Source organism: Gracilinanus agilis, chromosome 5 (genome assembly GCF_016433145.1).
Source record: "Gracilinanus agilis isolate LMUSP501 chromosome 5, AgileGrace, whole genome shotgun sequence".
Classification (NCBI taxonomy): Eukaryota; Metazoa; Chordata; class Mammalia; order Didelphimorphia; family Didelphidae; genus Gracilinanus; species Gracilinanus agilis.
The window spans coordinates 130,604,870-130,631,452 of NC_058134.1; the positions used below are offsets into that span (position 1 = coordinate 130,604,870).

Consider the following 26,583-nt stretch of genomic DNA (forward strand, 5'->3'; position numbering starts at 1 on the left):
TTGGGGTAAATGACCTGAGTAAGACAGTTTATGATAAATCCAAAGACCCCAACTTTTGGGACAGAAATCCACTATTTGACAAAAACTACTGGGAAAATTAGAAAACAGTATGGGAGAGATTAGGTTTAGATCAACACCTCACACCCTACACAAAGATAAACTCAGAATGGGTGAACAACTTGAATATAAAGAAAGAAATTATAAGTAAATTAGATGAACACAAAATAGTATGCCTGTCAGATCTTTGGGAAAGGAACATTTCAAGACTAAGCAAGAATTAGAAAAAATTACAAATGTAAAATACAATGTAAAATAAATGATAAAATTTTTAAAAATAAAAATGTAAAATAAATAGTTTTGATTGCCTTAAATTAAAAAGGTTTTGTACAAACAAAGCCAATGCAACCAAAATTAGAAGGTAATCAACAAATTGGGGGAAAATCTTTATAACAAAAACCTCTGACAAAGGTCTAATTGCTCAAATATATAAGGAGCTAAATCAATTATACAAAAAGACAAGCCATTCCCCAATTGATCAATGGACAAGGGGCATGAAAAGGCAATTTTCAGATTAAAGAAATCAAAACTATCAATAAGCACATGAAAAAGTGTTCTAAATCTCTTATAATTAGAGAAATGTAAATCAAAACAACTCTGAAGGTACCACCTCACACCTAGAAGATTGGATAACATGACAACCAAGGAAAGTAATAAATGTTGGAGGAGATGTGGCAAAATAGGGATATTAATACATTGCTGGTAGAGTTGTGAATTGATCCAACCATTCTGGATGTCAATTTGGAATTATGCCCAAAGGGCTTTAAAAGACTGCCTCCCCCTTTGATCCAACCATACCACTGCTGGATTTATACCACAAATAGATAATAAGGAAAAAGACTTGTACAAAAATATTTATAGCCATGTTTTTTGTGGTGGCAAAAAACTGGAAAATGAGGGTGTGCCCCTCAATTGGGGAATGGCTGAACAAATCGTGATATCTGTTGGTGACAGAATATTATTGTGCTAAAAGGAATAATAAACTGGAGGAATTCTATGTGAACTGGAAAGACCTCCAGGAATTGATGCAGAGTGAAAGGAGCAGAACCAGGAGAACCTGATACACAGAAACTAATATACTATGGCACATTTGAACAACAATGTAATGATCCAGGACAATTCTGAGGGACTTTTGAGAAAGAGGGCTATTCACATCTAGAGAAAGAACTATGGGAATAGAAACACAGAAGAAAAACAACTGCTTGATCGCATAGGTTGATGGGGATATGATTGGGGATATTGACTCTAAACAATCACCCCAGTGCAAATATCAATAATATGGAAATAGGTCTTGATCAATGACACATGTAAAACCCAGTGGAATTGTGTGTTGGGTATGGGAGGGGGTGGAGGAGGGGAGGGAAAGAACATGAATCATGTAACCATGGAAAATTTTTCTTAAATAAAAAAATTTTTTTAAAGATTTGGCATGACTAAATGATAAATAATTCTGGACCCTCGTTTTATTGAAATTACCCAAAGCCACATAGGGAATAAGTGACAAAATTGTTATTCAAGTCTAAGTTTTGTTTTATGATCATAGATCTAGAATTGAAGGAAACTAAGAGCCCATTAAATCCAATTATCTCTTTTTATTGAAGAAATCAGAGCCCAAAGAAAAGTGTCCAGTCCACAGTAATGCAGTTAGTAAAGACTAGAAGTAAGAATAGACTTTGACACCAAGGCTGGAGCTCTTTCCACTACACCATGCTGCTTCTCATGGCTGCCACTTTAACATGCCCACCTAGCTCACACTTGGGTTGAGTCTCTGAAGAGCATTTAAGCTCACTATAACTATATGTCATAAACCTCCTACCAGTGTGTTTACTTTTCTTCTCTCAGCCAGAGGATTTTATTGAAATGGAAGAGTAAGAGAAACAATAGGTAAGAATCTCTTTCTCATAAAGTTTTGGTACAACTTTTAGAAATGTACTTTATCTCTAGAACTAACATGTAGACATCTTATTTTCCTTCTTATTCTTAGTTGTAATTTACATCCTTAATCTCAGGCATTATATTCTACACCTATTTTCATCCCATACCCAAAAAATTAGTATCTCTATTTAATATACTCCTACAAGAATAATGAAAATAATCTAAAATGCAGAAATCTTAATTTTGGGTTGTAGTACATTTTATGATATCTTAATCCAGTGTACTGAAAAAGGTATTGCCTTCCATAATATATCTAGATTATCTACCAATCTTTTACAATGTCACATGAAAACTAAAAATATACTATATTACCTTTTACAAATAATATAGCTAATTAAACTAACCTACTCTTTATTACATATGGTACCTATGGTACCATATTTTATTTTATTTTTATTATAATTTTTTTACATTTCATTTTTTATCATGAGCCAAATTTTTAACATTTTACCTTTTTTTTCAATTCTGTGTATTTCACTGACTTTAATATATCATATTAGAATGAATATTATTTGGAATAATAATACTGTCACATGTATTCTTCCTTAGGCCATAGTATATTTGCTTTGCATAATTATTTTTGATTTAGAGTAGCCAATTCTAAATGAATGCAAAAGGTTAGAATATGCCTAATTTTAAAAATATACATATGTGGGGCAGCTGGGTAGCTCAGTGGAGTGAGAGTCAGGCCTAGAGACAGGAGGTCCTAGGTTCAAACCCGGCCTCAGCCACTTCCCAGCTGTGTGACCCTGGGCAAGTCACTTGACCCCCATTGCCCACCCTTACCAATCTTCCACCTATGAGACAATACACCGAAGTACAAGGGTTAAAAAAAAATATACATATGCTTAATAACCTCAAAATTAGTATTTAATATTCAATTCTTCTTTAAATTTAATAATAACTAAGCATCACAAGAGAGTCATGCATGAATGATAAAGAGTACCTTTAGATTTTAGTATTCAAAAAGTAACCTTTCATAAATTACATTTTTTAACATTCTAATTGAATGCCATGGTTATATAATATAACTTGAACCTTTACCTAAAATATTTGTATATTCCCCACTCATACATCTGCCATGATAAAGACACTTCTTAGAACCAGGCAGCTAAGTGGTACAGTGGATGAGTGCCAAGCTAATACTTGAGTTCAAATCATGCCTCATATACTTATTAGCTGTGTGGCCCTGGGCAATCACTTAATCCCGTTTGCCTTAATTCCTCATTTGTAAAATGAGCTGGAGAAAAAAGTGGGAAACCACTCTAGTATCTTTGCTTAGAAACCCCAAATGGGTCACAAAAATTTGAACATGACTAAAATAACCAAACATTTTTAGAATCATTATTTCTTTTGTTGGGAAAAAAAAAGACCATATAGAATGGAGAGATTCCAAATTATAAGAAAAATGAAATTGCCTAAGAGATATAATAAACAGGATGTCATTTATTTTGACTCTGGGTTGTCACTTTGAAGCTAGACAATAGATACAGTAGAAGAGTTCTTACCAGTGTTGACATTAGGAGAGTTTTAGGAAACACATTATTTTGTGTGTGTGAGAGAGACAGAGAGAGACAGAGACAGACAGTCAGAGAGGGAGGGAGGGAGGAAGTGGGAAAGAGAGAGGGAGAGGGAAATAGACAAGTATTATTTGAATTGTTTTTTCTCTAGAGAAATCCAAAAATGACCTCTTCCACATGTGTTTTATTTCGTGTAGGTCAGGGATCAGGTAACCTAATCATTTCCACAGCTGACTCAGAATAGTAGCACTCTGTGTTATAAGTAGATATGCTAGGAGCTAGATAGATCAGACTTCTGAGGAAATGCAGCTTCTCTGAGAACTGAGGTTCTAAGTGAGAGGTAAGGGTTAGCAAAGTGGTCATTGAAGCCTACCTATAGTTCCTTTTGCTGTTATTTCCTGATATACTGAAAAGTAAATGTCTAGATTTCTTAATAATCATGAAAGGTAGCACTATAATAAATAGAGTGCATGTTAAAAATGAACATCTTGTGATTCTGAAGGGCACTGGGAACCGTGATTCAGGTACCAAATGGCATCAGACTAGGTCCTAGTCCATCTTCCTATACATATCCAAGGCCAAAGACGCTTTTTGGGCTTGGAACCTCCAATCACCAAATGACATTAGCCTGAGCCTCCATCCAAGGCTGGGGGTGCTTATCAGGACACCTGGATCCCTCTAATGAACAGCCATCAAAGTAAATCCCATTAGTTCCCGGCTGAGTAGAGCTACCAAAGGGCACCTGTATATCTCCTCAAGCATAACCTAGGGGAGGGGGCAGAGGGATCTTGACTTTTTCTATAACAAAAATCATATCACCAACTACTCTGGGGAAGGCAACTCCATTCCTGGAAAGCAGAGGCGGTGGCTTTATTGGTACCAACATGAGCCAATTTCCCCCCATAACCCCAAAAAATCTTTGCTTGAAATAAACAGTTTGAGAGATAAATTCTTTTGGAGCGAGACCAAAAGTGAACACAACAATCTGAAAACACAAAGATCACCCTATGACTCCCTACCCATACGTTCTTCTAACCCTGGCAATCTATCCTCCTTAACCTTTCATCTCTGGGGTTGACTGTTCTCCACATAAGAGAGGTAATAAACAGCACTTTGGTGGTACCTTCCTGACTGAGCAATGATTTAGTCTTGCTGTTGGTCCCATTTGGACCTTGTTACCTTTCATTCTCAGTGACTGGGTTTCCTGGCTTTTGATGGTTCTAGAGCACATGCAGATCTGACTCTGTCACTTCCCTGCTTAAAAAGTCTCCAGTGACTCAGTGACCAGGATAAGCCCAAATGCCTCTATTTAGCATTTTAAGATTTTTCCAATCTGACTCTAGCCTACTTTTCACATTCTATGCTCCAGCAAAACTGTTCTGTTTGTTAACTGCACAAAGCATTCTATTTCCCTCCTCCAGGACTGTCTTTGCTTTTTTTTTTCTTGTACATCCTGGTGGCATAGTACAGGAAGCCCAAAGCCTGAAGTCAGAAACATTTCACAAATGATGTCTTAAGCAAGTATTGGGTATTAGTTATTTTTTATCTCTTCATTCAGGATAAGTTCCATATTCACACTCAAAGACTCTCTTCCTTGGTGGGTATTATATGTACTGAAACAAAATGAATTTGATGTCATTGGAGAACGTTTACAAAAGACACAATTATTTACAATATTTTCCATTGGAATCATATAATGATGACAATTAACATCAAGTGGGCAGCTCACTTAACCTCTATTTTCTTCATCTGTAAAATTGAGATAATAATAGCATCTGCCCCCTAAGATTTTTGTGAGGTTCAAATGAGGAAACAATATAAAAGGGCTTAATATAGTGCCTGGAACTTATTAAATGCTATAAAGTATGTACTAGTATTATTGTTGTTGCTGTTTCTATCCTGGCATTTAGCACAGTGCTTGGTACAGTGTAAGTAGTGCATAATAAAAACTTTTGGACTTAATTTGATATATTGCAAATTGAAAATAAAAATGGTTCTAAGCATAATGAGAATAATAAAATATTTGATATCTCCATGGAAACTGTTCTTTATTTAAAAACACTATCAACACCATAATGCCAAGAACAAATTATAGCATCTTTCAAGGAGACCATCTAAACCCACTCTGGATCTGCCTGCTCTTAAACTCATCATCATCGCTCTTTTCAAGAAAAATAAGATTGACTTTCAAGTTAAATGAGTCATAAAACTGTATTGATCATTTAATATTAGTTATCATCAAGTTATATGATTCCAGCGGAAAACATTGTAAATAATTCCATTTTTTGGAAACATTCCCCAGTGACATCAAGATGTCTTTTTTTTTCATTGCATATAATATGCACCAAGAATCTTAGGCTTTGAGTAAGAATATGGGGGTCAGCCTGAATGAATAGACAAAAGTAATAATACTTTAGAACACTTTGGACTTCTACACACAAGACATAGCAAGTATAAAAATATCAAAGAGAAAACTGAGACTGTATGATTCATATGCTGAAGTTAAAACTTAATGACACACAGAAACATTTAGCACTTAGATCATACAAGTTTTAATGTATACTTTTAGCATTCTGAACAAGAGTTAGAAGGTATTGAAATAAAAGCCTTTACAAATATTAGTGGAAAAGGGCTTATCATACCTACCTCTTTAAAAATGAGGAAAGTTATTAATAGAAATTCTCAGATAAAACAACAAAGATCTTAAAAAGTTACAAAGATATTTATGTAACAAACAAACCTGTGAAAAGTGATAGTATTTTAGAACTAAAAAGTATTTTATTTCCAGATTAAGCCTACTAAAGGGCATATATTCATAGTAAAAAAAATTTTTTAAAGCACTCTATGGTCAATATCCACATGAACTGAACCAAAAATATGTCAATGAAGAAACAGTGAATAAAATGACTGAGTCATTCAGATTTTTTAATGGAAATTGTAGTTCATGAAAAGATTCAGGATCAGGTCATTGCTCCTAGAAATAACAGAAAAATTATCCTTAGAGCCTAATTAATTAATGACTTATTATGTGATGCAGGATTGGAAACTATAGTATCTGATATCAGTGTACTTTGCAAACATTTAGTGTCAAAGGAATATCTAAAAAATCAGCATAAAGTACCTAGAATTATATACTGGAGGTTTGGTATCCTTTATAGACAAACAAAAAAAAGACAAATCTCTTTACCGCTAATGCTAACCTCAAAATATCCTTGAGAATTCAACAGCTAACCCATTTGGAGAACCAGAAAAGAATTAAAGATACAACTGTTACAATTACCTATACATAACTTTGTGCCACAAAACTACAAAACTTCAAGAACAACATTTAAATAAATTCCACCATAATCTCCAAATTGCAATTTCCAAACAGGAGGCACAAGTGGAAGAAATTAAAGCCATGTGATAAAAAAGAAAAAGTCGGATATTCTGTCATCTTGTCTGCTACTCGAGATTTTCTGAAGTTGTGTTCATGGAATCTGCAGATGAGCTTACAACTTAATACTCTTATTCAATTATGAAAAAGCAATCATTGAATTCACTTGTGCAGTAGTCCATTGATTGTTAAATATAATTGAATAATAACAGGATAGTCCATCTTAACTCTAGATCTCTGAGCTGTGACATCCTCAGACCTATCTTATTTTTCAGTTCCATATGAAATGCACTAAAATAGATGAGAAGGATATAATATCAATAACAATATAGAAAGTAGGATAGTAATTTGTCTAAAAACTACTTCTATCCAAATTTAATTTCAACATAGAATAATAATTACAACATTATTTAATATCTACTGTATGTAGTCCTTTAACATTTATAAATCACTTTCATAAATTTCTCTTCTTTGATCTTCATGATAATTTTATGAATTGCAATTATTACAATCTGTGAATGTAAAGCTCACAGATTTGAGTGGAGAATATTGAGGAAATCCATGACAATGAGAACCACAATGGAATAGAGATATTGACTTTATTCAGATGATAGAAAAGATAAGTTACATTTTTAGCAACAGAGGAATGCCCCAATAGTGGCAGTGTGAAGGTGGCCATCTGGAATGGGCAACTCCAAGATCCATGATTTGGATCAGGATGGAATCTTCATCAAAGTAGAAGAGAGCCTGATTGTTGTTTTCTGGGAACCAGATCCACAACTGGATCTTGCACACCTTGGGGTCTCCTAGTAGATTAGCATTTGGATTGATAAAGACAAATAAGGGCATTTGAGGGGAAGGAGCATCCATATTCTCTCAGAGGTCTCTGTATCTGAAACTGATAGGAGTTTAGAAATTCTCTTTGAGGTACAGGGTAGAGTTATTACCCCTATTTTATATGTGAAGAAATTAAAACTCAGGTTTATATTGAGACTCAGGTGTAATCTTCTTAGAGTCACACAACAAATAAGTGTCTATTGAAATTCAAACCCTGATCTTGGAAAAGAAACAAGTGTGTGTGTGTGTGTGTGTGTGTGTGTGTGTGTGTGTGTGTGTGTGTGTGTGTGTGTGTGTTGGTGCTATTGAAAAAGAATTCAAAGGAAAGACCTGGTAGGAGTTAAGTCCAATCAAGTTTACTATTTTTTAACAAGATTCTTTAAAACTGCCCCAAATCTTTTAGTATATATTATAGAAAAAGGAATCCAAGAACAAATAACTGAATTCTTTACTTGGGAGAATTAGTCCTCTTTCATATATGTAGTGAGACCTGATTGCAATAATGACAGTTTTCATATCTTATGCCTCTCCTTTATTTTCTCCTCACTCTTTTTTTAGCAATCTCCATATTTATTAATCTTTGCCAGTAGTATTAATAGTATGTCAGCTAACCAATATATAAGAAGCTTCATAGAAATGGGAGTCTGAAGTCAAACTTTGTTACCTCAATGTCTAGCATGATACTCTTTCAAAGAATGATCACTTAATGATTTTTCCATTGAAAACTTGTGTCATTAAATTTTAGAGTCAGAAATCCAATCCCAGTTGTTTACAAATAAGAGAACTATAACCCACAGAGGTTAACTGTATCAGCCAAAGTCTTAAAAACTCCTTTGCCTCTAATTTAGTATTAGAACCCAGGTAATAGTAGATTTCGTAATGGAAAAGTCATTAGGCGACACAGTGCTATCCCCTCATTTTATTTTTGAGGAATTTGAAGCCTGGAGAGGTTGAATGACTTGCTTAGAATCAGAGGAGTGAGAGTTGCAATTCAAGCACCAACCTTCAGTTTTCATTATCAAAAGCGATTACACTGGGGCAAATAGGTAGCATAGTGGATAGAGCAACGTGTCTAGGGGTCTGGAGAACCTGGTTCAAATCTGACCTCAGACATTTCCTAGCTGTGTGACTGTGGGAAAGTCACTTAACCCTAGTTGCCTATCCCTTTTAGCCTTTCTACCTCAGAATCAATATAAGACAGAAGGTAAAGGTCTTTAAAAAAAAAAAAGCCAATGTTTGTCCCCACTGCCTTTTGGTGACCTTGACTCCCAGCCCCCTGCATTTCCCACTTATTACAGTCCTCTCTGATGGACTGTGACATTGTATGTACTAGAGAGGCATGCATAATCCAATGAATGTTGCTAGGAGACTTGAAGTCCTGGTTAGCTCTCTCATAGCTGACTGACTTGAAGTGAGGATTTAAGCTAGAAGCAGTCCTACTTTAAACCAGTGAAGACTACTTTAGCTAGCAGCAATGTCATAGTAGCATATCACCTGCTGCCATCTATGGCCAACTTGATTTTATATAAACAGGCAGATTTATCTGACAGAATGACAGTAAATCGGTCTCATCAGGTAAGTCTTTCCTGAGTTTCTCCTCATTTCAATATTTTTGTGCCTATGATTAGCACTTCGTGTTGAAAGAAGCAAAGGGGACAAGGAGTGGTTATCTTAGGCCTCTCCTCTATTAGTTTGGAACTCTTCATGAGGTCAGTTGGTCTATAATTAATTCCATACAGACAACAGAAATGTCTTGGGAATAGAGGATGATGATTTCTTTTTGATATAGAAAAATAAATGTATAGAATGTTTAGGTATCATACTCAATTTATTTTTTTTAAGTTTTTTCTTTATTTTATTCCAGTAACAAGTTTACACATAAGTTTTTATAAGGTTACATGATTTCATGTTGTCTCACTCCCCTTCTTCCCTCACCCCTCCCATAGTTGACAATTCCACTGGGTTTGACATATCATACTCAATTTAGCAAGCCACATTATCCAAAGCACTCGGCTTTTTTTTCTTCTTCTTAACATGTTCTGTCACTAATCCCCAAGATGTCAGTATTTAGTCTTTCCATCTCCTGTTTGACCAAATCTGGCTTACCTTGGATTCATGGATCTTACATTCCAGGTTACTATGCAATATTGGTCTTTACAGCATCAGACTTTTTTTTCATCATCAGATATAGCCACAACTGAGCTTCCTATCAGTTTGGTTTAACCACTTCAATTAGCAATGGAGCTACTTGTAGTTGTCCCCTCTTCTTCTCCAGTCACATATTGGATACCTTCCTATTTGAAGGAATCATCTTCTGATGTCATATCTTTTATCATTTTATTAATCTCCATGGGATTTTCATAGCAAGGATAATTTTGGAATCGTTTGCCATTTCTTTCTCTAGAAGATCACCTTTCTGTCAGAGCTTTCTACTCTGGCTTGTCTTGGATAACCCTGAATAGCATAGCTTATATAGTTCTTTGTTGAGTTGTACAAGCCCCTCTTCTATGACAAGTCAGTGATCCAGGAAGGGATATTCTGTTATACCTTGATGTCATTTATGAATTTTTTTAAAGGGCTTAAGTAGTGCTGCTTAGCCAAAAGGACAAATAATATGCTGGAAGTTAAAATAATATCTTGTGTTGTTTAAATATAATTCAATGTCACAATTTCCAGATTAGTAGGTCATCATTTTCTCAAAATCACATTGTAATAAGACATTAAACAAATAGTGCTTCTTTATGAGAAAATCTAAAAATAAAAATGCTGAAGAGAGGAGGGATGTCTCGGCATCATGTAGACCTTTTTACATTTCAATGTTTTAATTAACTTTTGCCAGAAATGGAAGCCAAATACTTAACCTTTTGCATTTTGTTAATTTTTTTTTTCATGTTCGGTGGTTGCCAGGCAAATGGAGGAATGAGCCTATTTAGGACAACTTCTTGGAAACGAAGTTTTGTATCTTCTTGGCTGTTGAGGCTCAGCATGTTTCTACTACTTAGCCTTCCTAACTCAGAAGGAAAAGCTATATGGACTGCCCACTTGAATATAACATTTCAGGTGGGAAATCGAATCATATCAGAATTAGGGGAAACTGGAGTATTTGGAAATCATTCTCCTCTGGAAAAGGTGGCAGGTATGGTGGTACTGCCTGAGGGTTGGAACCAGAATGCTTGTAATCCCATGACCAATTTCAGCAGACCTGAGACGACAGAATCCTGGTTGGCCCTGATTGAACGGGGAGGCTGCACCTTTACACACAAGATAAAGGTGGCCGCAGAGAGGGGAGCAAACGGAGTAATCATCTACAACTATCCGGGTACTGGCAACAAGGTTTTTCCTATGTCTCACCAGGGGACAGGAAATGTTGTTGCAGTGATGATAGGCAACTTGAAAGGCATGGAGCTTTTTCATTTGATTCAGAAGGGAGTCCATGTGACCATTATTATCGAAGTCGGGAGAAGACACATACCCTGGTTGAATCATCATATCATGTCCCTGTTTACCTTTATGGCTGCCACTGTTGCCTGTTTCTTCTTATATTGTGCACGGAGGCCCAGAATGCCCAGCACTGCCACGAGGAGACGCCGGCAGATAAAAGCAGATATTAAAAAAGCCATTGGCGAGTTAGAACTGCGTGTGTTAAAAGAAGGGGACAAGGAGATTGATCCCAATGGAGACAGCTGCGTTGTGTGCTTTGACATATACAAACCCAAGGATACAGTGCGCATTTTAACTTGCAAGCATCTTTTCCACAAGGCATGCATTGATCCCTGGCTCTTAGCCCATAGGACATGCCCCATGTGCAAATGTGACATTCTTAAAGCATAAGGAACTAAGAGAGCATTCCAATGATGAAACTGAATCTTACAAAATCTTGTATTGAATGAATTATTGTTTCACTTCAGCTAGAGATACGAATGAACTCCTTATAAACTAAGACCATGCTTCACTAAAAAGTTAGTCGAATTTTTGTGTGTCCATTTTTTTTCCATCTTGAATAGCATAAGCTCTCTAGAAAAAGGATCAGAATTCATGTGTGATGCTGGTCTTCTTTTGTAATAAAGCCCTAAAGCATCCCCAGTAAGTTAAATGTTATGAGATTTTAAAAGTTTAGTTTCTAATTTATTAATTCATCCAACTTTTGGGATGATAACATATACCACAGCCCTTTCATTTTTCCCCCTTATCCTCTATACACACACGTTACTATCTGTGTGTCTTCAGTTTTCTGAGGAGGAGTGAAGGTTTAGTGGAAAGAATTTTGGTTCTGGAGTCATAATCCTTAACTTCAAAACCTACCTCTGATGCTTGATACTTGTGTAAATAGGGAACAGATCACTTACTGAAATCTCATTTTCCTTAATTGTAAAATGAAGAGATTGGACTATAGTGATTTCTGAAGTCCCTTTTGCCTCTATATTTATTGTCATAATTCACTGATATGGATGCACCAGTGAAAACCAGAGTTTCTCTATGAGTTAGGATATAGATGATCTTTGTGAGTTGCTATAACTTAAAACAAAAAGCATCACTCTTCCCCCTCAAAAATTAAAAAAAAAATCTTAAGTTAACTAAGAGGGTAGTGTATTATATTGAATAGAGAGCAGACTTTGAATTTAAAGGGGGCTGATTAGGCTCAAGGCCCATTTCAGTTATATACTGGTTATGTGATTCCTAAAGCCTTCTCACCTGCCAGTGCCTCAGGAAGAATGGGTGCTTATCTGCTTTAAGAGAGTTTGCTAGCCAGTTAATTCATATGCCAATAAAAGCCCAGGTCTAATTGGGAGAATTAGTTACAACTTTTGCTGAATTCTTTATAAAGAATCCATCAGTGTTCTCTGTGTCTATCTATGTATCTCTCTCTCTGCCTCTCCCTCTCCCCAGATGCCATCTGTCTATCTTTCTCTTTTCCCCCCTCCTTCTCTCTTTCTCTTTCTCTCCTCCCCATCTTTTTATCTTCCCTATCCTCCCTCTCCCCTCCAAAAATGCCCTCATCTCCCTCCAATCACTCAGTCTCTCCTCTCCCTTCCCCTCCTATCCCTGCCCTCTCATTCTTTCTCCCCTCCATCTTTGTTTCTCTCCAATCCTCTGCTTTTTCTTCTCTCCCACTCTCTCCATATTTTTCTTTTCCAATCCTTTCTCTCTCTTTCTCCTCTGTCCTCTCTATCTAACCAATATTCTCATTCTCCCTTTACCTTTCCTTCTCCTTTCCTCCCATAATCCCTTCTTCCTTCCCTCTCCCTCTTCCCCAAATCCTCACCTCTCTCCCTCCAATTTCCCCTCTCTCCCCAATATCCTTTCTCTCCCCTTTCCATCTCTGGCCTCCTCTCATTGTTGCTACCCTTCCTTGTCTCTCCCTAATCCTTTTTGTCTCTTACCCTCTCCATATACTTCCCCTGCCTTCCTCTTTGTCTCCCTCCCTCCCCTTCTCTTTTTGTTTCTCTTTCTTACCTTTTCTTTCTTTATAAATATATATGTACCTATATACATATACATATATGTACATACATATATGTGTGAGTTTTTGTTCTTGTCATGCTGGTAACATGTTTCTCTAAACTGATCAAGGTCAGTACTTGAGCAGAAGACATAAAACTCAATCACTCACTCACATGTCTCACAACCTAAAACCTTTGCTTCTTAGAGGAGGATTTGCCAGAACTTGTGCTCCATAGTCATAGCACTTAGCCTCTAGCAAGAAGCCAAGATATCATTCTAAAAGTATACCAGCTTTACTTGCATTTCCTTTAGTGCCAATTCAACCTCTGAATCAGTAGCCATTTGGGAATAGCTGAAGGCCAGAGTCACTCAGAAATACCTATTCCTTCCCCTTCATTTTTACTCCTAGACCCTAATTTTTGCCTGCCTATGTATTTCCAAAAAGAATGTATATCAGAGAGATTTTAATCTTACTTTGAAAAATTATCTTCGTGACTGATATAAAACAAGTTATACATTTCTTGATTTCATTGCCTTTTGATGTATCAATACAAATTAATATTTTAGGGTAAGGGCAAGGAAGTGTTAGACAATTTCATAGTCTATTTTGAAAATTGATCATTATGAACTTTAGTTTTTACCATGACGTATTTTTATGAATTTCCTTTTTTAATGTAAAATATGATTTATCTCAAGGTCTCTTTTCACCTTTTTTTGTGGTATTATACTTCACTATAGTATGGAAACTCAAAAGAATTGTGAAATGCACAAATTTAGAGATATCTCCTCCACAAATTGATTATTTACATCTGACCTTTGGTAGAGCCTTCCAAGCTCATATTGTTCTGATCAGCCACAGTAGGACAGTGACCATGACATCATGATGTCATTTTGGTCCTCTTCAAGTATGAAGGTCAACAACCAGAAATTATTGAAGTTAAATTTAATGAACAAACTGTGTTAATCTTAGCCAGAGGACTCAGAACCAAAGTCATATAAGATATATATTGAGCAAAAGTATTGACAACATTACTCCTCAGTGATAGAACATGCCCCTTTTATCTCATCAAAACAGTCAACAAACAACAAACAACAAACAACAAACCAAAAACACAGGAGGTCAGGTGGGGTTTAGGAGGGAGCTAGACCATCAGCATTTGAAAAACTTTGAGTAACAATGATAATGTTTTTCTTACTTCCTTCTCAAAGTCATCCTTTTATTTTGAATTTTTACTGTACAGTCAACATTAATCCAGCTAGAATTTAGCCAGGTGAGGTTAATATAAAGAATTCAAACTGACAGAGCTACTGAAGTCTTTCATTTGGAAACAGTCCTCCTGATGGCCTCTTTTACTAATACAGAAATTTAGGCTCTCATTATTCCTTCTTATGGAACTTTGAAATTACATTTAGCTAATACAGAAATACTACATTCTTACTTAGATTGGATTTTTGTCCATTAATTTAATAAAACACTATGCTACCAAATCCATATTAGCTTTTTTTTACCCCTTCTCACCTCCCCATCTTGTAAATTTATAGTAGCTTTTATGAATCAAGGGTCAGATTTCTTTTGAGAAATTAGTTTTTTTTAATCTTTTGCTTTTACCAAATTATAACCATAGAATCAAACTGAGTTACTGAAAAGTAATAATCAAGAATGATCCCTTCATTATACTTTAACTCTTACAAAATAAGGACATTGTTAAATATATGAATGTGGGTTTTTAGGTATGAGGAAAATATTTTACCTATTTCTGTTGATGTCTAGTCCAGGGCTGAGTCCAAAAGAGTCCTCTATCTCCTTAAATTTGATTCTATTTGATTATATTACTTGCTTGATCATTTGTCCATAAAAGCAAACAAAAATCAAACCAATTTTGTTTTACCATGGTGATGAAGAAGAGAGAAATTCATTTCACCCATAAAAAATATCATTAATAATTTTGTGGCTTTAGTCTGTCAGGTTTTTAAAAGTAGGGTAATACACTTGGATTTCCCGTTTTGTTTTTATTTTCAGTTGATGCCCTTGGAGGTTAACTGCCTGCCAGTATTATAAGTAACTAGGCAATAATATTTTATATAACACTATAGAAATCACCCCTAACAACATCTGAACCATTTAAGCCAATAAGATTTCAGTATGAGTTAAGATCTTTTATGATTGGCCAAGTTGTCTCTGATGTCATAATCACATTACCCAACAGCAGTCTGTAGAGACTTAGTGGGCCTGGATTTTTTTTTCCAATATAAAGTTTTTCTCATTCTTACTCTCAACATCTCAGACTCATAAGAAGTCTTCAAGAATTTCCCCCAGAAAATGTGGGAGGGCAGTAGAATATGTTTTCCTCTTGAAGACTCTATTCTTTCTCTTGTTTTAAGTTAGTTGCCACCAGATGTGGGAGACACTTCTTTTTGCTTGGCTGGTTCTTAAGTTGCTAGGCAAAGGGAGAAATGAATCTAGTTAAAACAGGTACTTGGAGAAACAATGCTGCTTCTTCCTGGCTTTTGGAATTCACTCTCTTTCTACTGCTTGGTCAGAATTATTGCAAAGCAAGTGCAATTTGGACTGCTTACATGAACATATCATTTCATGTGGGGAACCGGATGTTATCTGAGTTGGGGGAAACTGGGGTATTTGGAAGAGGCTCCATTTTGAAGAGGGTGGCTGGAGTTGTAGTGCCACCAGAGGGAAGAAACCAAAATGCCTGTAATCCCTTGACCAATTTCAGCAAACCCAAGGACTCAGAAATGTGGCTTGCCCTCATAGAGCGGGGAGGTTGTACTTTCACACAGAAAATAAAAGTAGCAGCTGAAAAAGGAGCCTCTGGGGTGATCATCTACAATTTCCCAGGAACTGGCAACCAAGTGTTTCCCATGTCTCATCAAGGAGTTGGAGAAATTGTTGCAGTAATGATTGGCAACTTAAAAGGCACAGAGATTTTGCATTTGATTCAAAAGGGAGTTCATGTAACTGTAATGATCGAGGTGGGCAGAAAGCATATCATCTGGATGAATCACTATTTTGTGTCTTTTGTTATTGTCACAACTGCTACTTTAGCCTATTTCATTTTCTATCATATTCGAAGACTCTGGGTAGCAAGGATTCAAAATAGAAGATGGCAGAGGTTAACAACAGATCTCAAGAAAGCTTTTGGACAGCTCCAGCTGCGGGTTTTAAAAGAGGGGGATGAGGAAACAAACCCAAATGGGGACAGCTGTGTTGTGTGCTTTGAAGCATACAAGCCCAATGATGTAGTGCGTATTCTAACTTGTAAACACTTTTTCCATAAAAATTGCATTGACCCTTGGATTTTAGCCCATGGCACCTGTCCCATGTGCAAATGTGACATACTCAAAGCTTTAGGGATTGAGGTGGATGTTGAAGATGGTGCCGAATCTTTGCAAATCCTAATGTCGAATGAATCACCTAATACCACAGCACCTAATGAAGATAGTACTGTCAATGACCACCTTTCTGTAAGAAGATCAGATAAAGTGACCCATGGGGAAGAATCCTCTTCATCAGGAAATGATAATCAATCTGGTTCTGTAGCAGTAGACATTCATCCTTCACCTTGACAGCATGCCCTTTTCAAGAAGTGGATTAAACTTGTGTTTATCAAATCAGGTCCAAAATACTGACAAGCAGTTCTGTCTGTCTAAAGTGGAAAGGTGTTTTGTTTTTGTTTGTTTTTTTTTTTCTGGGTAATTATTTCTATCCTTTATCAAGAGATACAAGCCACCAAGAAAGGGTGGGGTGGGAACAGCCTATCAAGAAATGTTTGTGATTTTATTTTGTTCTAATCCATGCTAAATTTTGGCAGTCTTTTCTTGTATACATATGAATATAGGTTATAATTTTATAATATATGTCTGATTCCCTTTTGATAAGAACATTCATTGATTCTGGAACAGAGATAGTCTGAAAGTTGAAAAAAGTTTTATTCTAAGACTCAGTTTTTTCTTTTATTATTTTTTCTATTTTTAGTACAGTAGGTTAAGTTGCAGGAATTATATAATTTAATTTTTTGTCATTGAAATTTGGACATGTATCATTTTATTAAACTTAAGAAGAAATTCTTGATAAAGTTATATTTAATATTTATATTTCTGAAGATCTACATCTATGTAATGACAAAGTATTTTAAGAAAAAAATTCATACTTCAAACATACCACAAAAAATGTCATTACTTGATATTGTTAGACAAAATACTCAAAGGTTCCCAATCTATAACTATAAATACAATAAGGAAAAGACAATTCCTGATACATAGATATACTCTTTAAAAATTCATTTTCTGATTTTTGTTAACCTGTGAATAAAATACTTTATACCAACACTTGTCAGATCCTCATTTGTTTTAGAGACAGATAACAATGTAGAAATGGAAGTCTTTCACATGTCAGATACCATTTGTGAAATCACATATGTTTTTGGAACCTGGAAAACGTTAAGAATCTTGCCAAGGAACAAGAAGGAAATAGAATTTTTTAAAAACCACATTATAAGGCAATTTGATACAACATAAATCCAGTCATATTATTCACAAAACATGATGAAGAACTTCAAATTCTCTTCTGGCATTGGAACTTTATTAACAGATGATTTTGAGATGTTACAGGTCATCTACTCCAACTGGGCACTTTGTTTGCAGATAAGGAAATAAGGCTTAGGAAAGTTGCAGTGGAAGCAAAGCCCATTGACTTTCTTTCTATACTGAATGAGTAACAGGCAGTACAGTTCTGCTCTTTATTCCAGGTACTCCCTTTTTCCATTCCTCTTTCTCCCATCCTCTGTTAGAATCTCTGGGCTTTTTAAAAGTCTCATCTCAAATGCTACCTAGCCCATCTTTGGGGGGCTTTTATGGTCCCTGCCCCATTTACTCTGTATTTTGTGATCTTATTTTAATGCAAGCTGCTTGAGGACAGAACTCTCATTTTCTATTATTTGTATCCCCCAATGAGAGGCAGCTAGATGGTGCAGTGAATAGAGTCTTCCTGGAGGCAGGAAGACTCATCTCTGAGTTCAAATCTGGATTCAGATACTTAACTAGCTCTGTGACACCCTGCAAGTCACTTAGCTATATCTGCCTGCATTTCATCATCTGTAAAATGAGCTGGAGAAGAGATGGCAAATCATTCCTGTGTCTTTGCCAAAAAAACACTAAATGGGGTCATTGGAAATGACTGAAAAATAACTGAAGAACAAAATTGCCACAGTGCACAACACTATCTCTCCCCCCCCAACCCCCCTGCACATTGAAAGTGCTTAATAAATATTGCTTATTGCTTTTTAAGAGGTCGTCATTCTGTTTTTTCCCCTTTTTCTTTGTTCCTTCTCCAAGGCTCACCACTGACTGGTCCTTTGGGTTTCTTAAAGGGTACAGAAATCACAGACTATTGCAGTAAGATTGCTAATGATGGAGGAAAAAGGAGTTTTTAAAAATAAACTTCATCTCTATTCCTTTATGCCTCCAAACTCTTGGATCATTTGTTTTCTTTGGATCTGTTGAAGAATAAGAACTGTCTTATTAAGGCAGAGTCTAAACTCCAAGATGTATGTGCTTTGTTCTGGGATTTGGGTGAGAGTGGTGGTGAGGGGAAAAAATGGTGGTGAGCATTATTTAGAAAATATGTGATTATTCATTCAAGGCGAGTTTGAATGAGATGGCAAAAGATGAGGGGAAATGCAAGATAATCAGTTCTTTATGGCAAAAAAAAAGACTTAGGAACACTTTCCCATAAGCCCTACCATTCAGCGAGGTGTGAACAGAACAACAAAGCCTAGTTACCCAGGGTATATCCACAGGAAATGAATATAGCATTATTATGCAAAATATAATTAATTATTCATGGTAATGACATGTAACCTCCATTGTAGGTTGTATCTTCTATGTACTTGGGGATTTGCAGTGCATCTCTTTCAAGACAATACTGTGATTTTTTCAGTGCTTTGTTTCTTATGGTCCTCCACCCCTCAGTTCTGCTTCATGATGAACCTCTTCTACAGCTAATCTTTGAGGACAGATTAACTTTTTTAAAGGCAGTGAAATGATTTAGATTTCATCCTATTCCATTTTTCACCTGGCATGCTCCCCCTTGGTTTCTCCAAGAAAAAGTCAACATTGTTTAGTCCACCATCACCACACATGTGTGCAGCAATTGAAAGCTGATGAAGTTCTTTACATATGAATCTCTAATTAGAGTGCTAAATTTGGCAGTCTGGAAAATCATCTCTGCCCAATAAATAGTGAGATTCTGGGCAAGTCACTTAATGCATGTATGTGTCCCTAGGGCTTAGCTATTAATCCATAAAGCAGGCAGCACTCTCTAGTGGACTTGAACCATATTAAACTATAATTGGTAATATTTTAGAAAATAAAAGTACAGTAAACATAGTCAATACACTCCAGAATTTTCTTAAATGGACTGCCTCTAGTTGGGTTTGATACAACTACCCTATCTATCTATCCTGACTAAAGCACAAATGCTCTAAGTTTCCATGGCAATTTTAAGGTGAATTCATCTCAGAATAATATTGTAGGGTAGTGGATATTTCTGCATGAGAAAGGATATTGAACTAGATGACTTCTCACAAGTTCCAATTTTGATGACCTTTTTAGTAGATAGAAAAATTCCTGTATGTGAATGTTATCTTGGGTACCTGCTAGATTATTATAATGGTGCTTTCCTTTAACTTGCTGTTCCTTAGTCCTTACCACCAATAATTGTATTATTCAGAAGAATTTTGGAATCTAGGCATCCGAATATACTAATGAGTTCCAAACTTATTGTTCATTCATTTGCTTTCATTCTTCTCTAAACTAGGGGTAATTTGCTTGCCATGTAATTATAACTATAAAGAGAGATTGTAACAACCAAATCAAGAAGTGTCCTGGGTGATCGTCAAGAATAACCTCACGATGGTACCTGCTGCTCAGATTATAGCTGATGCCAAATGGTCTCAATCAGAAACAAATTAGAAACAGCATGAAGGGCTGAGATGAGAAGGAAGGATCAGAGTTCTCACAAAATGTAAGATAAAAGACAAAGGCTTAGAATGAACATACCAAAATGGTAGGGATGTTATTATGCCATGTAAAGTAGCTGAACAGCAAATGAGAAAAAGGAAATTGAGAAATTAAGATAAGAGAAACCAATATGATTACATTATCTCTGTCTGGAAGCCAGAGATTGTCATTTTTCATTAGCACTGAGTGTAGTTTCTTTCACAAGGTAGGTGCATAACAAATGTTTGCTTGAACTGAATATAGCTAAAGGAGTAGTTTTTTTGTTTTTGTTTCTGTTTTTTTTTTTAAAGTTGACATATCTGTAGGGGCAGCTAGGTAACTAGACCTAGAGACAAGAGGTCCTGAGTTCAAATGTAGCCTCAGACACTTTCTAGCTGGGTGACCTTGAGCAAATCATTTAATCCTAATTGCTTAGCCCTTACCCACTCTACTGCCTTGGAACTGATACCGATAAAGCAGGGTTTTTTTTAAAAAATTGATCCAAAAAAAGAACAACTTATTTGTGGAATTAGTGAATAAATGTATTTGAAAACCCAAACATTAAAAATGTGCTGATCTTTAATTTCTGCAGTATTTTCCTGCTTCTAAACAATGAACACATACTTATAGCAGAAGGTATAGGGTGTGTTCCTGTATGAGGGAGGCTGACTATTCTGCCACTGTAGCCTACTGAATAATGTTAGCCTTGAATTAGGGTAGGGCAGAAGACAAAATGATTTCCAGCAGCCAGAGCACTGACTGTCACATAGTAGGTACTTAATAAGTTGTTGATTGATTGATTTTCTTTATACCTGACTTACTCTGTGATATTCCAAATACACATTTTCCCATTATTTTAGAGCATAACGTCCAACTTAAAAATAGCAGCCTAAGGGTGGTGCTCTGATTTAGAAAAGCACAAATGAGCATTAATCTTGAAAAATATTTTTATTTATTTTGTTAAATATTGCCCAATTTTTAATCTTGCTCTGGCCATACTCCAGTAGCAGATTAAGACCTGCACAGCTTTGAGTCTGACACTTTTGTACGATTCAAAATTCTCTACAACTTACAGATCAGTACCCTTTGGTGAGAGACAGTGTGATGATAGTAGAGGGTATAGAGTTGGTATCAGAGACTAAACATTGTAGTTCAAGTGCCATCTCTGACTTTTACTGACTGTGTGACTCTCAGCAAGTCATGATTTCTCAGTGCTCTCAGAAGCTCTTTAAGACTAACAAAACATATTGTGGTGTATTCTGGTGATGGAATAATATTGTGCTAAAAGGAATAATAAACTGGAGGAATTCCATGTGAACTGGAAAGACCTCCTGGAATTGTTGCAGAGTGAAAGGAACAGAACTAGGGGAACATTGTGTACACAGAGACGGCTACACTGCGATGAAATTGAATGTAACGGACTTCTGTACTGGCAGCAATGCAATGACCGAGGACAATTCTGAGGGATTTATGGTAAAGACGCTACCTACATTCAGAGGAAGAACTATAGGAGTGGAAACACAAAAGAAAAACAACTGCTTAAACACATGGGTTGATGTGAACATGATTGGGGATGTAGACTCGAAACGACCACACCAATCCAACTATCAATAATATGAAAATAGGTCTTGATTGATGACACATGTTAAAACCAGTGGAAATGTGCATCAGCTATGGGGAGGGGGGAGATTTGAGGGAGGTGAAGGGGAAAGTAAGAACATGAATCATGTAACCATGAAAAATTTTTCTAAAAAAAATGAATAAAATAAAAGACTATATGGGCTGCAAGATTTCAACCTGTGCTAGAGAAGGAAGCTTCTTGCAAAAGCACCTCCCACTACCACTGTCGTGAGCTTTTAAATATTAAATAAATATTTGATTATCATTTTATTACTTGTTTACTATGCATAAGTCACTGAGCTAAGTGTTCCCTTACCATATTCCAGGGTTTCTAAACCCTTGCTTGTGTCATGATTCTTTTGGAAGTCTGCTGAAACATATAGATCTTTTCTCAGAATAATGATTTTAAATAAAATAAAGTTCCCAGGATTACAAAGGGAACCAATTATATTGAAATTCATTTGCCAAAATATCTTAAAAAATAGTTTCATAGACCCCAGGTAAATAACACCTGTCTTCTTCTCCCTCTCCTTCTCACTCCCTCTTTCTGTCTCTGTCCATATATACATAAAAGCATATAGAAGTGTATACAGGCACACATACATACCAAAACAATATATATTTCGATAATGCACAATATAAATTATATCTGAATGCATTAATGCATATTATTTACATATGTGTATATTACACAAAAATATCTATTTATATTATATGTGTACAAATATATGTATATAAATATATATGTTTCTCCTTTGTTTTCAAACAGGTTCAATGGCATCATGGAGTCATGTCATGAATTATGTGTGAATTGGATTTAAAGCTTATATATTCCTTTGGCTATGTTAAAATAAGTATTTCTTAAGGATCTACTCCATGCAAGCCATTCTGTTTGTCACTGAGAATGCACAAATGAAAAAGGATAGTCTCAGGCTTAAGAAGAAGCTTACACAAATTAGATTTTAATGCAGCAAATATGACCTGAAAGAAATAACTGTAAAATGGTATGAGGGCATATGAATGAAATATGTGCTGGATCCAGCTTATACTTGTTTTTTTTAGAACAAATTGATAAATTTTCAGTAAGGGGAGTTTATACCTCAGCAGTCCGTAAATGCTGTATTTCAGAACTTGATTTAGACTTAAGAGTGTGATGGGGAAAATGCAGTTAAAGTTAAAAGTATGTCCTGTGTAACATTTTTCTGGAAAGTTAGGTGTTAAAAATTTACCAGAGAACCTTTGGTTCAAAACATTGTTGATGTAAGAGACTTGAAGGCATGATCATGTATTGCAGGTATGTCAGAGGATGACCTCTTCAACTGGGGCTTAAAGGATTTTGAAAAATAGAGACAAGAGTATGTAGTATGATGGTGCTTTGAGATGAAATCAGTAGGAAATGAATAATGGGGGAAGGGAATATAGTCCAAGTGACCTCAAGTTCATAGTGAGAAGTCAAATGGGGCAACTAGGTGGCTCGGTGGATAGATAGATAGATAGCAATGGGAAGTCCCAAGACCCAGGATCAAATCTGATCTCGGACACTTCCTAGCTCTGTGACCCTGGGCAAATCAGGTATCACCTATTACCTAATATTGATCTCTTTTCTGCCTTAGAACCAATATTTAATATTTATTTTAAGATGGAAGGTAGAGTTGTTAAAAAGCAATGTGAAATCAAATTATTTAGAATATTGATACTAGATTGTCCAAGATAGTAGCCTTTGCTCTCAGAGAACTTTTATTTTGTTGAGAGTTCTCTCATACACATACAGTCTGATAAAGTAGAAAAAAGAGCATAGGCTGTGGAATTGGCAGACCTAAAAGTTACCTCTGATACTACCTTTGTGATGTTGGGCAAATCTCTCAGGACACCGTCTTTACAATTATATACACACATGAGCAGGAATGTGTATTTCCTAGGTCTTGATCAATAATATTTGTAAAACCCAGTTAAATTGCTCATTGGCTATGGGAAAGGAGAGGGAAAAGGGAAGGGAAAGGATACAAATCATGTAACCTTGGGAAAATATTAATTAGTAACTATTAATTAATAATTATGGGGCAGCTGGGTGGCTCAGTGGATTGAGAGCCAGGCCTAGAGACTGGAGGTCCTAGGTTCAAGTCCGGCCTCGGACACTTCCAGCTGTGTGACCTTGGGCAAGTCACTTGACCCCTATCGCCCACCCTTACCTCACGGTCCCTAGCCTGGATGAAAAAGGAGGAGGGTTGGGCGTGGGGCTAGCAACCCCACCCTGTAAAAACTACATCTGCTAAAGAAACTGCAACCTAAAGTAGGGGCAGCTGGGCTAGCTCAGTGGATTGAGAGCCAGGCCTAGAGACGAAAGGTCCTAGGTTCAAATCCAGGCTCAGACACTTCCCAGCTGGGTGACCCTGAGCAACCCATTGCCTACTGGTTGTGGCCCTATTCTCCTAGAATGGAGTCCCAGGATTAAAAAAAAAATTAATAATAAAACATTAAATAAATAAATGAACATTTTAGAAATGAATATATTTCCACTATGCACATACACATTTCTCACACATACACTGATAGATTAATTCATTGGGCAGTTCATGCAACCACATCTCACAGTCTGGACAATCTGAATTCTGCATTTAATTAATATTCACTATTTGGTGGGCAAACTGAACTTTTTGATTAAACCTGAATCTCACTAAGGAGCTCAACACACCCAACACAATGTAATCTGCAAAGATGAAAATCTAGAGAATCTACAATCTGGACAAAAGGAATCTCTTTCCCATTGGTTGAGGAGGTGGGGATGTGAGTAAATGGAATCTCTGGGCAGTATATAATTCCATATTTCAAGGCTGAATTGATTTTGGTAATTAGACAATTGTTCACCTTTAGCATCTTGATTGAAACTGACAAAGAAATCTGTAATTTTTCCCCTAACTTTTATAGTTACCTTTTTTGTACTATAGCTGTTTTCCTTTATATCACACCCCCCTTGGATTTTTCCTATAACTAAGAAAAATATTTAAATAGAATCAGCTAACAACCCTGTTGGATTGTGTATACCACATTTCACATCCAATGTCTCCCTTACTCCGTCTGAAACAGAAAGTTTCCTTATCCGTTTCTCAGGACTGAGATTGCTCACTACACTTCATCAGAATTCACCTACTTGTTAGTGTTAAAATTTAAATTGTCATGATCTTTGTGCATGTTGTTCTTTGCTTTTCTTTATAGTGCATGTCTTTCAAGTTTCTCTGAATCTCCTAGCTCTCTCCTAAGTTCCATTTCTTATAGTGTAATAATATTTTATGTGATTCATAGGTCACAATTCAATTAGCCATTCTCCAAGAAAGCACTCATTTTGTTTCCAGGTTTCTGACTGCACACAGAGATCTTATAAATGGTTATAGATATGGTTATATATAAAATATTTATTTTTGTCATTGACTTTTGTGAGATATATGTCCAATAGTAGGATTTCTGGTAAAGCATGTGAACACTTTAAAGACTATTCTCAAGGAATTATATATTATTTCCCAAAATATGGGATATATTAGTACACTGGTGTTTTATTATACCAGTTTTTCCACTGTCTCTCAAAAACAGACTATTTGAAGTTTAAAATCTTTTTGCAGTCTCTTCCTTATTTCACTTAATTCTTTTGACTGCTCTGTCTTCTTTGACATTCTCTAGGTTTTCTTCCTACTGAGTTTTTGTGGATCTCTTCCTACCTTTCTGACCATTTCTTTTTCGTCTCCATTTCTGGACCATCATCTATGTTACAACCCTTTTATGTGCATGGATCCCAGGGTCTTGGCCTATGGTTTCTATTTTCCCTTTTATCTCTTAATGGTTAGCTTCCATAGTGATAAGTTCCAACTCTCTACCTTCCTAATCCTAACCCCTCTCAGAATTTTTTTAATGCACAAAATATGTAAGATTTCAAAGAAAATTAATTATATTGAAATGCAGTCTTGCATATATCTTTTTAAGTTTATGGGCCCCAGCTGAACCCTTGTTTTTAGATTGGGAATGTTTTCTTTTTTGTGTTTTCCATCTTCCTGTGTCTCAGGCAGTATATAGAGAATGAATAGATGCTTGATAAATATTTGACCTTCATGATTCCCTTCATATTCCTACAATTAAACAAAGTGCTTGAATATACTCTCAAATGCTAACACATATGTTTATCTCAGCAGTTTGAGAGGACAGTGGGAAATATGAACTTATTTTCAATGATAGGTAAGCCAAAACAGCTGAGGTCAGATGGTTTTTCAAACAAGTGTCCAGTCAGTGACAGATGAATCCAAGATATCGAATGCAATACAGATAAACTAAAGCACTTAACTGACCATAAATTTCATATTCTTCCATTGAAAAGACCAGAGCATTCATACTATTTCAGGATGAACAGAAAAAGAAAGAGCCTTCTCAACTCTTCTGTGTTCCAGTATTTATCATTTCCTGTTAAGGTTTCTCTTTGAGTTCATGGTCCATCTTCACACTATATATCCCAGTATACTGTTTGGTTCAGGATGTACCTATCAAGGTCTTTGGTCTAAGACTCACAGGAGTTGAGTTTTCTGATAAATCATGGATTAGAGGATAAAAGGGAGGATGATAAAATTGACCTGATGTAGTACTGCTGACCACATTTCTTTCCAGACAATAACAAAAAATGATAAATAAAATAAAAAGGATTACAATCAGATTGGTGTATAGAGATGGAGAGTAAAGAGATATTTCCCTATGTCCCTCACAAGCCTGAATAAGGAGTTGGAAAATATAGTGGATGAATAAAAG

The 26,583-nt window shown here is 35.9% G+C and overlaps 3 protein-coding genes across 17 annotated transcripts in view; all 3 read left to right on the top strand.

Annotated features, from left to right (window-relative positions):
* Positions 1 to 26,583, top strand: part of CADPS2 (calcium dependent secretion activator 2) — a 694,484-nt gene that overhangs the window by 213,926 nt on the left and 453,975 nt on the right. The gene's annotated exons all lie outside the window — the stretch shown is intronic.
* Positions 9,232 to 11,556, top strand: RNF148 (ring finger protein 148). The gene is made up of 2 exons (XM_044678515.1): positions 9,232 to 9,300; positions 10,633 to 11,556. The coding sequence occupies exons 1-2, from the start codon at positions 9,232 to 9,234 to the stop codon at positions 11,554 to 11,556; spliced, it is 993 nt and encodes a 330-aa protein (XP_044534450.1).
* Positions 15,622 to 16,749, top strand: RNF133 (ring finger protein 133). Its single transcript, XM_044678513.1, has one exon. It carries the CDS (start codon positions 15,622 to 15,624, stop codon positions 16,747 to 16,749), a length of 1,128 nt encoding a protein of 375 aa, XP_044534448.1.